Here is a 13,972-nt window from a genome sequence, read left to right as displayed (position 1 = left end):
GTTTCCATCCAAGTTAACTTTAAACCACTAACTAACAAAAGAATGTGACTCCTTAGAGATGACCTGTATGTGGAATGAGAATTTTGATGCATGGGCCTTTATTCATTAGCCAGTCTACATGGGCATGAAGTTTGAACATAAGATATTGTGGATTTTATGAAAGAGACTGTGTGACCGACTTGCCCTTTCCTCTGATGGAATATGCCATTCTTTTGAACACAAACAGATGTATTTATTTATATTTACATGCACATAGATTGCCTACACTGCAATCTCTCTACAGTATACTCTGTCTCATTCCATCCTTTAAATTGCTAAGAATAGCATCCTTCAAAGCATGCTGACTTTTTCTCTGTAAGCAAATGGTGAGCAAGGAAATTCTGTCAAACAGAAATCTGCTATAAAGAAAAGCATTTTAGACTGTGAGGATAGGTTGATTTTTTATTTAGTATCAGAAAGCAGTAATTCAGCTGGAACAAAAATGCACACAACTTGGTGGCTCTCAAGACCAGAGGTGTGCACTAGAGCTTGCAGGGATTACTGCTGTAGGAAAAAACTGCATTACAATATGATGCATGCATTAGACCCATACAAAAAACAGTCAACTGAGAATTTTAGAGAATACATGTAGTTCAATCAATATATTGATAATATGTAAATTTTGCCATTTTGGTATATTGAAATATATTTTTGCTTTACACAACATATTTATGTGAACACACATATATTTATATGAACACACCCAAACTTCATATATGATATCTGTGTGTCATTTCATTTTATGGGGAATGAGGAAAGCTAGATGCTGGTGTACATGTGACCTCCTGGATACCTGTCCTGCAGAATAATTCCAAAGCTCCAAATCAGCCACATAAAATATTATAAAGACCCTTTCTTTGACAGGCAGAATCTGACCTAATGATCTAATTCACAGCTTTTAAACCCCTGGGAGATCATGCTCTGCTCAGCAAGAAGTGCTGCACACAACTGAGTGAGTGCCGTCGTGGTTGTGATGTGGTCACGGTTACCAGGGCATTACATTTACATTTTACATTTACATTTATTTATTTAGCAGACGCTTTTATACAGTAAGTATAGCGACAGTACGGGGACAGGATGTGTACAGTTCCACAATGAGACAGTTCTCAGCTGAGAGCAAGGTCTGTTTGAGGACACAATACTATCAGATTTGTACAATTACAGCCTATAGGGCAACTAATACGATACACCTTCAAACAGCAAACTTCAACAACTTCAAACGGCGCAATGAGCGTCAGGGTAAAGGCAGCAATGAGAAACAATTTAAAAAGCACAATTTAAAAAGCACAGCAATTTACGACAGCACTGATTGGGGGGGGCAGCAATTGTGTGCTGGGTCAGTCCAGGTAGAGTCTGAAGAGGTGCGTCTTCAGGCCCCGTCTGAAGGAATGGGGTGAAGGAGCTGTCCGTAGCGGGACAGGGAGTTCGTTCCACCACTGGGGAGCGATGTAGGTGAAACGCCGATGTCTGGCAGAACGAGCACCTCCTGCCTTGACCATGCAAGGAGTGAGGCGTCCAGTTGCTGCTGAGCGCAGGGGTCGGGCTGGTGTGTAGGGCTGGATGAGTTCTTGGAGGTAGACAGGGGCTGTCCTGTTGATTGCAGAGAAGACGAGGGTCAGGGTCTTGAATCTGAATTACCAAGTGCTTTTTTAGGTTCACATCTAACACATTGTCAGTTCCATCACATAAAGGTTGTTCTGTACCCCACAAATTAAAGCAATTTAGCCATATGCTGTCATGTACTAACATGAGGGCATTTTTTGGCAAATTATGATGCCATGTATGGACCGAGAGCATTACCTTTACATGCAGTCAAGGACACTCTGTGATCTCCATCCATACTGAACTGCAGTCTATACCTTCATACCTCCTCTTCAGAACTGCTCTACAGCCACAGCATGACACAGATGATACCTTACCATTACATCACAACGGAATGAACTTGTCTCTAAGTGTTAGATTAGGCCTGTTTGGTTTAAACACATTCTGTGCATTATCCAGCAACAAACCAGCATGCATACTGTGGGCTATGAGGCATTCATCCTGAAGCCAATGTTTTACTTTATGGAAGCTGCTCTGGCCATAGTCATGTCCAGGTTTCCCCATGCTACTCTAGGATGTAGGAGGTCACATTGAGGTGGCCTGGATAAAGCAGTCTCGCACAGGGGTAATGACTTGACCACACAAACTGTGGATAGGCATGAGCTGAACCCAGCTGGATGGATTGCAGATCTAGGCATTGTCAGTCAGGGCCCTCCAACAGATGCAGGGTCACTGGGGTTTGGCATTCCTGTTTAATTTAATCAGAATCTCCACACAGATTTCTTTGTTCAATATAGCACTGTTTCACAGGTACCCTGTATTGTGGTGATTTTGAAGGATAGGGTGACAGGTATGAAAGGTTGATGCTCATGAGAATGTTTATTGTGGCCCTCTGTGTAGCATGGAAAGGGTTATTGGGTCCTGTCTGTATTGGGTGGAGAGTGTGTACTGTTACATGATCCTGTCTGTATTGGGTGTTGAGTGTGTACTATTGTATTATTCTGTTTTGGGTCCGTACTGGTACATGATAAACACCTGTGCATATCTAGCTTGTACCTTGTCTGGCCAACTACTGAAACTTGGTCATGCTGCACTTCCAATAATGTTGACTCCTTATGTGGTCTTTTGCTTGTGTTGTACTCCACCTCATTGTAAGTTGCTTTGGATAAAAGTATCTGCCAAATGAATAAATATAAATGTAAATGTAAATGTACATGATCCTAATTGTATTGGGTGGTGAGTGTGTACTGTTGTATCATCCTGGTTTGGGTGGAGAGTGTGTACTGTTACATGGTCCTGTCTGTATTGGGTGGAACATATGTACTGTTATATGATCCTTAGGGCTGTCGCGATAATCACAATATTGCAATACCATGCTATTGACAAGCCAACTGCAGGGGATGGCAAGTAACCGCTACAACCACTGCTACGCACAAGAAACTATTTCGGTTGAGCAAATAAATAAATAAATAAATAGTTAAATAATAAAGGCTTATAGCCTACTTTGCATTCTTATTGTGCCTCATTGCCCTTCTGTGTTCTGCATTTAATGATAAACATGTATTTAATTTGTTTTAAAATTAAGTTTTAAGTTGTGTCATCTTTGTCATTTAAAAAGCAACAATATACCTAATAATAGCCAAACAATAAAGTGTATTTATATAGCACTAAAATCAGGATGAATGAAGTAATTTGCAAAAACAACAAAAAAATAAATAAATAAATAAAATAAATGGCAATAACACAGCATATCGCGCTGTTGAGCCACCTTAACTCACCGCAGGGAAAATTCCTTCACTGCGACAGCCCTAATAATCCTGCCTGGATTGGGTGGAGAGTGTGTACTGTCATGTGGTATTGTCTGCGCTGGTTCCCGGACATATATTCAGAGGAATGCTTCTGATTGTTCTCACACCTTCAGAATGTGAAAATGATTTTTCCAGTCACATCAGTCACATTCTGATGTGAAATTTACTGCAATACAGTATATTTTGTTTTGTCCAGTGAAACCCGTTGAAAGGCAGCCACTCCCCATTTGTACACAATGCCTTCCTGAAAGGCCAACTATAATGTGAAGAACTGAGGTTAGATGCAATACTATAAGTAGGGGTTGTGTGAATGAACGGCTGGAAGTATAATTTTTCACTAAAAATACATTTACATTTAGCATATTTATAAAGACACTTACGCATGAAAAATATTATAATTATTTAGTGTTGTGACACAGGATGAATGGAGGTCAGTCTTCTGACAGGTGTTAATTTACTGAGCGAGCACAAGACAAGACAGAACATGTGGAATAAAACATTTACATTTATTCAAGATGTGTACAGGTCATACAATGCAGATAGTGTTGAAGCTGAGCACAAGGTCAGTGTAGTGAGACAGAACTAATCTGATCTAAGGGTACATATATCAAATACAATCATTGGGACAATAAAGTACCGCTATACTACCTAGGCAAAAAACATGCTACAAATACAAGGTAAGAGATAGAGCTACAAGTTCAAGCCAAGAATCTTAGCTCTACAAGGTCAAAATGGCAAGGGTGTCAGTCCAGGTAGACTATGAAGAGGTGTGAAACAAATAAATAAATAAAATTGAAACAAATAAAAAAATAAAAAACTGGATTACAGCACAACTATGGGAACTATTTAAAGTGTCTAGTTTCATTTTGCTCCAGTTTGACTATGTTACAGATCATGGCAAGGCATTCCATGCTTTAATGAGCTTGTGTGAAGAAATACATTGCAATTTCTTTATGAAGCTTAAACCAGTTTCATTTTGTTCATAGAATTTATTTTAAAATACCCTCCATGTTACAGATTATTAATCCCTGGAAAATGCTTTATGTCATCTGTTTTAGGATCAATCCCTCTTCTCTGTACCTCCTCTAGGCCTTCTATATTTATATTTATATTTATAGTACATTGAGCAAAACCAAACAGTATTATAAATGTGTAGGCACTGTATAGATTTACTGCAACCTCTTTTGACTTGTGCTCTGTATTTTTGACTGAGTAACCCTGCATACTTTTAACTGTGTCTGCATAGCTTCTAATTCCTGGGTCTGTTCTTGGTTCTGCTACAAGGCAAGTCTTTTTATTGTGCACACTCTGTCTTTGTACCCACATAAAGTACAAATGTCATATTATTGTATCTTTCATAGATATATTTCATCAGCATTCTATTGTGTATAAATCTTGACAGAGGGAGGCCGTTCATTTGCAACCTGTTGATGGTATATGCTACCAGTGGAAGCTGTCATGAGTGATTTGTCATAAATAAACCAAAATTGCTAACTCACCAATTGTTTGGCTGTTTTAATGCACCATTACCTGGTCAACACAGGCTGCCAGCTGATCATCACCTGGTTAGTGTTAGGACATCCAACACGGAACCAGCACTGGCTACAGATAGATGAGTGATTGCGGGTGAATTTCAGACCATTAGGCTTTGGGCCAGTGCTGGCAGTTGACATAGGGCCAAGCTGATTCTACCATCAGATGGGCACAGTAAACTGCTGTTGCAAAACCATCGACTGAACATTGATTGGGAGCATCACAAGTGTCATTGGCTACTGACTGGTGAGCAGTTTTTGGGGAAATGTAATGTGGCATTAGTAGCCCCACATTAGGTAATGATGGATAAGTGAACTTTGATTGATTGCACCCAGCCACAAAGTTGCCAGTGTGGGTCTATGGTGGTGAACAATATCCACCTTTATCCAATGTTTGTCCAACTAGGACATATTTCCAGGGTGTGAAGATTGCAGACATTCACATTATGTTTCTAGGGTGTAGTACTATTTTAGCTCTTTGATTAGATTAGATTATATAATATAATGTTACAAACATACTATTTATGTTCTACAACATATGACCACATACTATCCAGGGTCTTTGGTTAGCTTGTCTATATACATATTGAAAGGTTGAATGTACATTGCAGCATTTATGATCCAAAAGCAACGTGTATACTTGTGCACACAATAACATTTGGTCTCTATTTGTAGCCATGAATAACACACAATGGCATTTTTTTGTTTTGATTTGTTTTACTCTGAATAAAATGTATTTTTTCTTGCAAAATCTGTTGGAGAAGGAAGTAGCTAAGCCAAATCTAAGCTTTGACTACTGCAACATAAACACAACAAATGGTTTATTGAATGTTTTAGTGTAGGATATTGGTCTTCAGAATGTAAACTGAATCTGAAGCCTGTGAGGATGTGCAGTCTGACCTAATTGAGCTTGAGCATAGGGAAGCAGTGAGTGAAAGCAGTGGCTTATTGTTTTTCTGTGTGTTTGTTTTGCAGATGCGTAGAGAGGAGCCCCAAGATGTGAAGAGTGGCATGTGAGCCCCCTGGGTGTCCTCCCCTTGAGAGTGGTGGGTAGTCATGTGGCGTGGTCAGGTCATGATGCTGGCTGTCCTGTCCTGGGGCCTCTTTGTGGGAAGCTGCCTCATGGCGGGCGTCCTTTGCAATCCCATGATGCCCGTGCTGGTGAGCCGCAAGCAGCTGGAGCAAGCCACGGCACCAGGCACAGAGCGCCAGCCTGGCTCTAAGGGTGGGCTAGGCCGCACCATCCAGCACCGCCTGGAGGAGGTCGGCCCCGACAACAAGAAAGGAGCAAACTGGACCGCCCCTCAGCAGGGCCAGAAGGCCCAGGATGTTGTGGGCAGGGAGCAGGATACACAAGAGTCATGGGGCGAGGCCTCCTGGGAGCAGAGGGACAACAGCCCCACCAGTGACTCACAGATCTCCCAGGACAGCCTGGATGAGTATGCCTACTCAGACTACCGCGGGAAGGGGTGCGTGGATGAGAGTGGCTTTGTTTTCGCCATTGGGGAGAAGTTTATGCCAGGGCCTTCCACGTGCCCCTGCCTGTGCACAGAGGAAGGGCCCCTGTGCACCAAGCCCGAATGTCCCAAAGTTCATCCTCGCTGCATCCGCGTGGACACCAGTCAGTGCTGCCCGCAGTGCAAAGAGAAGAAAAACTACTGTGAATTCCGCGGCAAGGTCTACACTGTGTTGGAAGAGTTCAAGGTTAGACTTCATTTGTTGTTAAGGGATATCAATGCCAATGACACATATGAAAGGTCTAGGAAAGCACATTCTTTCTCATGTAAAGGTAGTTAAACTCCATGTCTATGATGCAGTATAATTTCTTTATGCCTTGTAACAGTAATGTTCTGTAACAAGATGTGTGGCACACTGGATCCATACTTTATTTATATATTTATATACATCTCTGCATCAAAATAATTGGGGGGTTACATTTTTAAGTCTTTCATTTTTACCTTTGTTGCTTTATATCATAACTTTTCAACATTTGTGTTAACATTTTTATACACAATTACTTTGATTAATCCCACAACAGATGAAATTATTTAACATAGCTAGTGTGATACAACAAGGAGCAAGGTGATTTAGGGACTTTACTTCTCCCACCAGTGGCTCCACCACTCTGTCAGTGGCCTTCTGTCAGTTTATATTAGTTATACATCAAAACATGTTGCTGAAGGCAGTGCTGGTGGGGCTGTAGTGGTAAAGTCTTCACATGCAATGACCTTATAATTTTGTGTGTTGGAATGCTTTGCAACTACTTAAAAGTGTTATTAATTCAGTATGACAGTGATTATTTTCCTAGAAAAAACTGTATTTCTTAAATTAAATAATAAAGTTGGAAAAAAAGCTTTTAGTTATAGTTTTAGTAATTGGAATAATTACTAAATATTTAACTAATAATTTAGTAATTGGCATAATAAGGAAAGAAGGTGCATGAAATGCACACTTTTGACCTGATTGAAATGCAGTGGGAAATGAAGTGTGTACCCAGCCATTTTGTCATTTCTGTTATTTGTGTCATTGTATTGTATTTTTTCTTTCATCAGTCACCACAGGTCCCCTTTGAAAAACAGTTGTCACATTTTAGGGGGGTTAGTCTGTGTTTTTATATATATATATATATATATATATATATATATATATATATATATATATATAATTTTTATAATAATATCTGTAACAATATCTTACCCAAAATATAAGATGAATGGAACAAAATAATGGTAAAAAAAAAGAACTTTTTGTGATTTTCATGCCCTACTTGATTTTAGAGATGAGGTCCCTCAAGCAAATAAAAGTTTGTAGAACAACTTAATTTTGTGGGTTGGGTTGTATTTTATGGCAGGCTTAATACTGTGCTTGTGGTCAGTGCACTACACAAAAGATTGCCTCTGACTGGCTGTTTTCCTCTTCAGAGGTGCATCAGAGTATGGCATAATGTATTGTTCAAGATTGTTCTTGGTTTTTTTCAGGTTATTTATTTTCTTATAATTATTCTCTTGCTTAAAATTGTAAAATTGTTTACTCATAGACAACATGTTGAAAATGCACACATGACTGCATGGTTCTGAATTCAGCCTGGTAGCCATACTGATTTTCTGTTCCAAATGTTGAAAATATTAAAAATGTTGTAATCCTATGATTTGAAATGTACTGCTATGAACAGTACATAGCAGTACATTCTAATGTTGTTACTGAGCTTATTTCTAAAATAGCTTTATAAAGTGCTATGCTGGGTTTTCCAGCATCTTATATTTGTTATAAAACACTGAAATATCAACTTCTCATGAACTGACTGGTCCCTTCATATAGAATTTGCAATGTAATCCAATGAAAGCTGTTCTTGTACGAAGCTCTGTCAAATGCCTAAGGAAAATTTGGTTGGTGAAAATCATCCCTAATCAGTTTGAAGCTTTGGCAAACAAAAATACCTACAAGCAAACTGTATTCACGATTTAGTCAACTGCTGCCAAGAATGGTGTGCTAATATTATGAACCTAGGTGCACTATTATGGGTCCTAAGCAAATATGAAACTGAGTGCAGCCATATAAGGGCTTGAAAATCTTCTAGAAAACATTGTGGTTTCTTTTGAGATGCTCTGTCATGCAGAACAACTGAAATTGTTTGTGATTTATTTGTTGGTTACATTTACATTTTACGTTTATTCATTTGGCAGACACTTTTATCCAAAGTGAGGTACAATACAACACAAGCGAAAAACCATGCAGAGTCAACAATATTAGAAGTACTGCATGACAAAGTTCCAGACGTTGGCCAGGTGAGGTACCAACTAGCAGGTAAAGGTAGCCAGTGCGTTAAGCCAGTGTTTCTCAGTCCTACTCCTGGCAGCCCACTGTCCTGCATATCTTCTGTCTATCCTTGCTCTACCTACTTGACTGAACTCATCAGTGGCATGTTTGATTAGCTGAACACACCTGATTTAATCAAGCAGCAAGGATAGATAGAAGATACGCAGGACAGTGGGCCGCCAGGAGAGGTTTGAGAAACACTGCGTTAAACTATTACAACCAAACCAGTGTTTCTTTTTTTTTAACATAGTTTACTAGGAGATAGGGGGGAAGTGTTTCAGGTAAAACTCACACAGTTTCATTTGCAAGTGGTCACATCAATATTATCAGGGGGCTCATCCAGGATTTGAACTTGGGACCTCTCGCACCCCAAGCAAGAATCATACCCCTAGACCACTGATTCTCAATCCTGCTCCTGGGGGGCCCCCTGCTCTACCTACCTGACTGAACTCATCAGTGGCACTTTTGACTAGCTGAGCACACCTGATTTAATCACTAATTTCAATCAGGTGTGTTTGGAGTAAGGATAGATAGAAGATATGTAGGACAGGGTGGCTTCAGGAGTAGCATTGAGAAACACTGCCCTAGACCAATGAGCCAGATGGTATATCATTTACATAATTGAGGGTGTTGTGTGTTATTCCTCAGAGTTGTGTTTTTACCTATTTACCATTACCTTTTTTTGACTGTGGAAATTGTATTGTAAAAATCTAAACAGAGATTTGTAATGGATGCTGCGGAATAGTTAAAGTAGTCAGTGCAGACCTGACCTGAAAGGCCACATGCCAGCCTTCAACAGGCTTATGCAGTGAGTTGGTTAGAGAGGGTACAGCCCTGCAGGATGAGCCCCTTGTGTCTCTAGTCTGCTGTAACAGTGCCCTACTGTGTGTCCCCAGGTGTCTGCCTGTGAGAAGTGCCGCTGTGAACCAAACGGAGAGGTGCTGTGCACAGTGGCGGCCTGTGCCCAGACTGAGTGCGTGGACCCGGAGTACGAGCCCGATCAATGCTGCCCCATCTGCAAGAGTGGTGAGTGCTGCCCCATCTGCTGGAGCGACAAAGTCTCCCCAGCCTGCTCTGGGGGCTCCCATCCAGTCCTGGCTACTTCAGAGCTTCTGCTTTTTCCTGCAGTGTGGCTGGTCATTCACTCAGAGTTGCTGGTCTCCCCTGAAATTTTTTACTCCCTTGCAGAGTCTCTGGTCTCTCCTGTAGAATCACTGGTAACTGCAAAGTGTTGGTCTTGTAACTGTTGAGGTAATTTGCCCCCCTTTAATGCGTTTTATATATTAATCACAGTCATTATAATATTAATCATGATTACTTTTATATTAACATACAGTTATTGACATATTAACTGAAGATATTGATATATCAGCCATTTACCCCATCTCTACTATGCATGTGGAGGTCTGGAAGTGTACAAAGGAACCAGACAATCCAATATGTTAGCCTTAAAGAAACTATATATATATACACATACAGTGCTGGCCAAAAGTATTGGCACCCCTGCAATTCTGTCAGATAATGCTCAATTTCTCCCAGAAAATGATTGCAATTACAAATGTTTTGGTAGTAATATCTTCATTTATTTTGCTTGCAATAAAAAAACACAAAAGAGAAAGAAAAAAAAGTCAAATCAAGTATCAATTTACACAAAACTCCAAAAATGGGCCGGACAAAAGTATTGGCACCCTTTGAAAAATCATGTGATGCTTCTCTAATTTGTGTAATTAACAGCACCTGTTACTTACCTGTGACACATAACAGGTGGTGGCAATCACTAAATCACACTTGCAGCCAGTTAAAATGGATTAAAGTTGACTCAACCTCTGTCCTGTGTCCTTGTGTGTACCACATTGAGTATGGAGAAAAGAAAGAAGACCAAAGAACTGTCTGAGGACTTGAGAAGCAAAATTGTGAGGAAGCATGGGCAATCTCAAGGCTACAAGTCCATCTCCAAAGACCTGAATGTTCCTGTGTCTACCGTGCGCAGTGTCATCAATAGGTTTAAAGCCCATGGCACTGTGGCTAACCTCCCTAGATGTGGACGGAAAAGAAAAATTGACGAGAGATTTCAACGAAAGATTGTGCGGATGGTGGATAAAGAACCTCGACTAACATCCAGACAAGTTCAAGCTGTCCTGCAGTCCGAGGGTACAACAGTGTCAACCCGTACTATCCGTCGGTGTCTGAATGAAAAGGGACTCTATGGTAGGATACCCAGGAAGACTCCACTTCTGACCCAGAGACATAAAAAAGCCAGGCTGGAGTTTGCTAAAACTTACCTGAGAAAGCCAAAAACATTTTGGAAGAATGTTCTCTGGTCAGATGAGACAAAAGTAGAGCTTTTTGGGAAAAGGCATCAACATAGAGTTTACAGGAAAAAAAACGAGGCCTTCAAAGAAAAGAACACGGTCCCCACAGTCAAACATGGCGGAGGTTCCCTGATGTTTTGGGGTTGCTTTGCTGCCTCTGGCACTGGACTGCTTGACCGTGTGCATGGCATTATGAAGTCTGAAGACTACCAACAAATTTTGCAGCGTAATGTAGGGCCCAGTGTGAGAAAGCTGGGTCTCCCTCAGAGGTCATGGGTCTTCCAGCAGGACAATGACCCAAAGCACACTTCAAAAAGCACTAGAAAATGGTTTGAGGGAAAGCACTGGAGACTTCTAAAGTGGCCAGCAATGAGTCCAGACCTGAATCCCATAGAACACTTGTGGAGAGATCTGAAAATGGCAGTTTGGAGAAGGCACCCTTCAAATCTCAGGGAGCTGGAGCAGTTTGCCAAAGAAGAATGGTCTAAAATTCCAGCAGAGCATTGTAAGAAACTCATTGATGGATACCGGAAGCGGTTGTTCGCAGTTATTTTGTCCAAAGGTTGTGCTACCAAGTATTAGGCTGAGGGTGCCAATACTTTTGTCCGGTCCATTTTTGGAGTTTTGTGTAAAATGATAATTGATTTAATTTTTTTTTCATTGTCTTTTGTGTTTTTTCATTGCAAGCAAAATAAATGAAGATATTACTACCAAAACATTTGTAATTGCAATCATTTTCTGGGAGAAATTGAGCATTATCTGACAGAATTGCAGGGGTGCCAATACTTTTGGCCAGCACTGTATACACTCAGTGACCACTTTATTAGGTACAGCTCTCTAATACTGGATAGGACCCCCCTTTGCTCCCAGAACGGCCTGAATTCTTTGTGATATGGATTCAACAAGGCGCTGCAAACATTCCTTAGAGATTTTGTGGCATGGTGCGTTATCCTGCTGGAAGTAGCCATTAGAAGATGGGTTGACCGTGGTCATAAAGGGATGCACATGGTCAGCAACAATACTCAGGTAGGCTGTGGCATTTAAATGATGCTCAGTTGGTATTAAGGTGCCAAGAAAATGTTCCCCACACCATTACACCACCACCTCCAGCCTGGACCATTGACACAAGGCAGGACGGATCCATGGATTCATGTTGTTTATGCCAAATTCTGACCCTACCATCTGCATGTCGCAGCAGAAATCGAGATTTGTCAGACCAGGCAATGTTTTTCCAAACATCTACCGTCCAGTTTTGGTGAGCCTGTGCCCACTGTAGCCTCAGTTTCCTGTTCTTAGCTGGCAGGAATGGTACCTGGAGGGGTCCTCTGCTGCTGTAGCCCATCCACCTCAATGTTCGATGTGTTGTATGTTCAGAAATGCTTTTTTGCATAGCACTGTTGTAACGTGTGGTTATTTGGGTTACTGTCACCTTCCTGTCAGCTTGGACCAGTCTGGCCATTCTCCTCTGACCTTCGTCATTAACAAGGCGTTTTTGCCCACAGAACTGCTGCTCGCTGGATGCTTTTTGTTTTTCGCACCATTCTCTATACACTCTAGAGTCTACACACTGTTGTGCGTGAAAATCCCAGGAGATCAGCAGTGTCTCAGATACTCAAACAACCCCATCTGGCACCAACAATCATCCCACGGTCAAAGTCACTTAAATCAGATTTCCTACCCATTCTGATGTTTCATCTGAACAGCAACTGAACCTCTTAACAATGTCTTTGTGATTTTATGCATTGAGTTGAGTTGCTGCCAGATGATTGGCTGATTATATATTTGCATCAATGGTGTATACCTAAAGTGGTCACTGAGTGTATACAGTGTGTGTGTGTGTGTGTGTGTGTGTATATATATATATATATGTATATAAGTATATATATATGTATGTAAGTATATTAGTATGTATGTATGTGAGCAGAAACTAAAAAAAGAAGGGTCAGAAGTGCATGTGTGCCGTATAAAATAAGGCCTGTTTTGGGGAGGAAAATGGGAGTTAGACACTGTCCGGACACCGCCAGGAAGATGGACCTTGAGTGTAAGATGAGAAAGAATTGGACTCTTTGAGGAAGGGGGTTGCAACCATTGGGACTCTTTGTTTGTCCAGTGCCATATAAAATTCTTCTTGGTGTCTCATGTTCTTTGAGATACCCGATGCTGCTGAGTGTGCATCTATTAGACTGTCTCCTGCAGATCTGCAATAAAGAAGTTTTTGGTCTCTGTCATTATTGTGTAGTGTGTTCCGTCTGCCTAATTAAAAGAACTGTTGTGTTTTATTATTAGTGTAATTGGCATTGATTTTATAGGTGAAGTAGGAGAGGGGGGATGAGACAAAATTTTCTCTGACATAACCCAAATGCTTTGATTACCAGTTGGGCATTTGTTATTATATGCCTGGACAAGGCACTTGTCCTGAACTACCAGTAAATATCCAGCTGTAGAATTTAGCGCTTAAAGTGGTAAAGTAATATGTTCATCATTGACGCTAGTGGCACAAAACCATATTGTTTATCATTACCACAGAAATACAAATGCAGTACAGAACCTGATAAAAGTGACCTTTCCACTCCACAAAAGAGTCTGTATTCTGCCTCTGTAGACTCTTTACCTGTTAACCTTGCTTACCAGGTGTGTGTTATGATTGAAAATGAGGGAAGGGAAGGGAAATATTTTGCCGTACCATTCCTCCAGATCTCCCATTAATAAAACGTGCTGCAACATTTAATTTCATGAAGTGGATGACAATGGATATACACATTCAGAGACTTCAGTCACATTTGCCTACACAGATTTCAGCATAGTGCATCCAGAACATATTCAAGGGAGTGTCTATAAACTATGGAAGAGTTTACAGTAACAGTGGCCAGTGCTGCCCCCTGAATCCCAATTAAGAACATTCTTAGTTATGTTAAATGTCAAG

At 40.7% G+C, this 13,972-nt stretch overlaps 1 protein-coding gene across 2 annotated transcripts in view; it reads left to right on the top strand.

Moving 5' to 3' along the window:
• The window catches only part of vwc2 (von Willebrand factor C domain containing 2), a 44,294-nt gene that overhangs the window by 3,443 nt on the left and 26,879 nt on the right, over window positions 1-13,972 (top strand). The window contains exons 2-3 of one of the 2 annotated variants that reach the window (XM_036539663.1): window positions 5,897-6,625; window positions 9,634-9,763. In XM_036539663.1, the coding sequence (XP_036395556.1) occupies window positions 5,978-6,625; window positions 9,634-9,763 (778 nt within the window). In that variant the 5' untranslated portion in view covers window positions 5,897-5,977. Of the gene's footprint in view, window positions 1-5,896; window positions 6,626-9,633; window positions 9,994-13,972 lie in introns of those variants that run through there. The other variant, XM_036539662.1, reaches the window with a different exon arrangement.

Source organism: Megalops cyprinoides, chromosome 10 (genome assembly GCF_013368585.1).
Source record: "Megalops cyprinoides isolate fMegCyp1 chromosome 10, fMegCyp1.pri, whole genome shotgun sequence".
In the NCBI taxonomy this organism is placed as follows: Eukaryota; Metazoa; Chordata; class Actinopteri; order Elopiformes; family Megalopidae; genus Megalops; species Megalops cyprinoides.
This window is presented reverse-complemented; position numbering and strand designations above follow the sequence as displayed.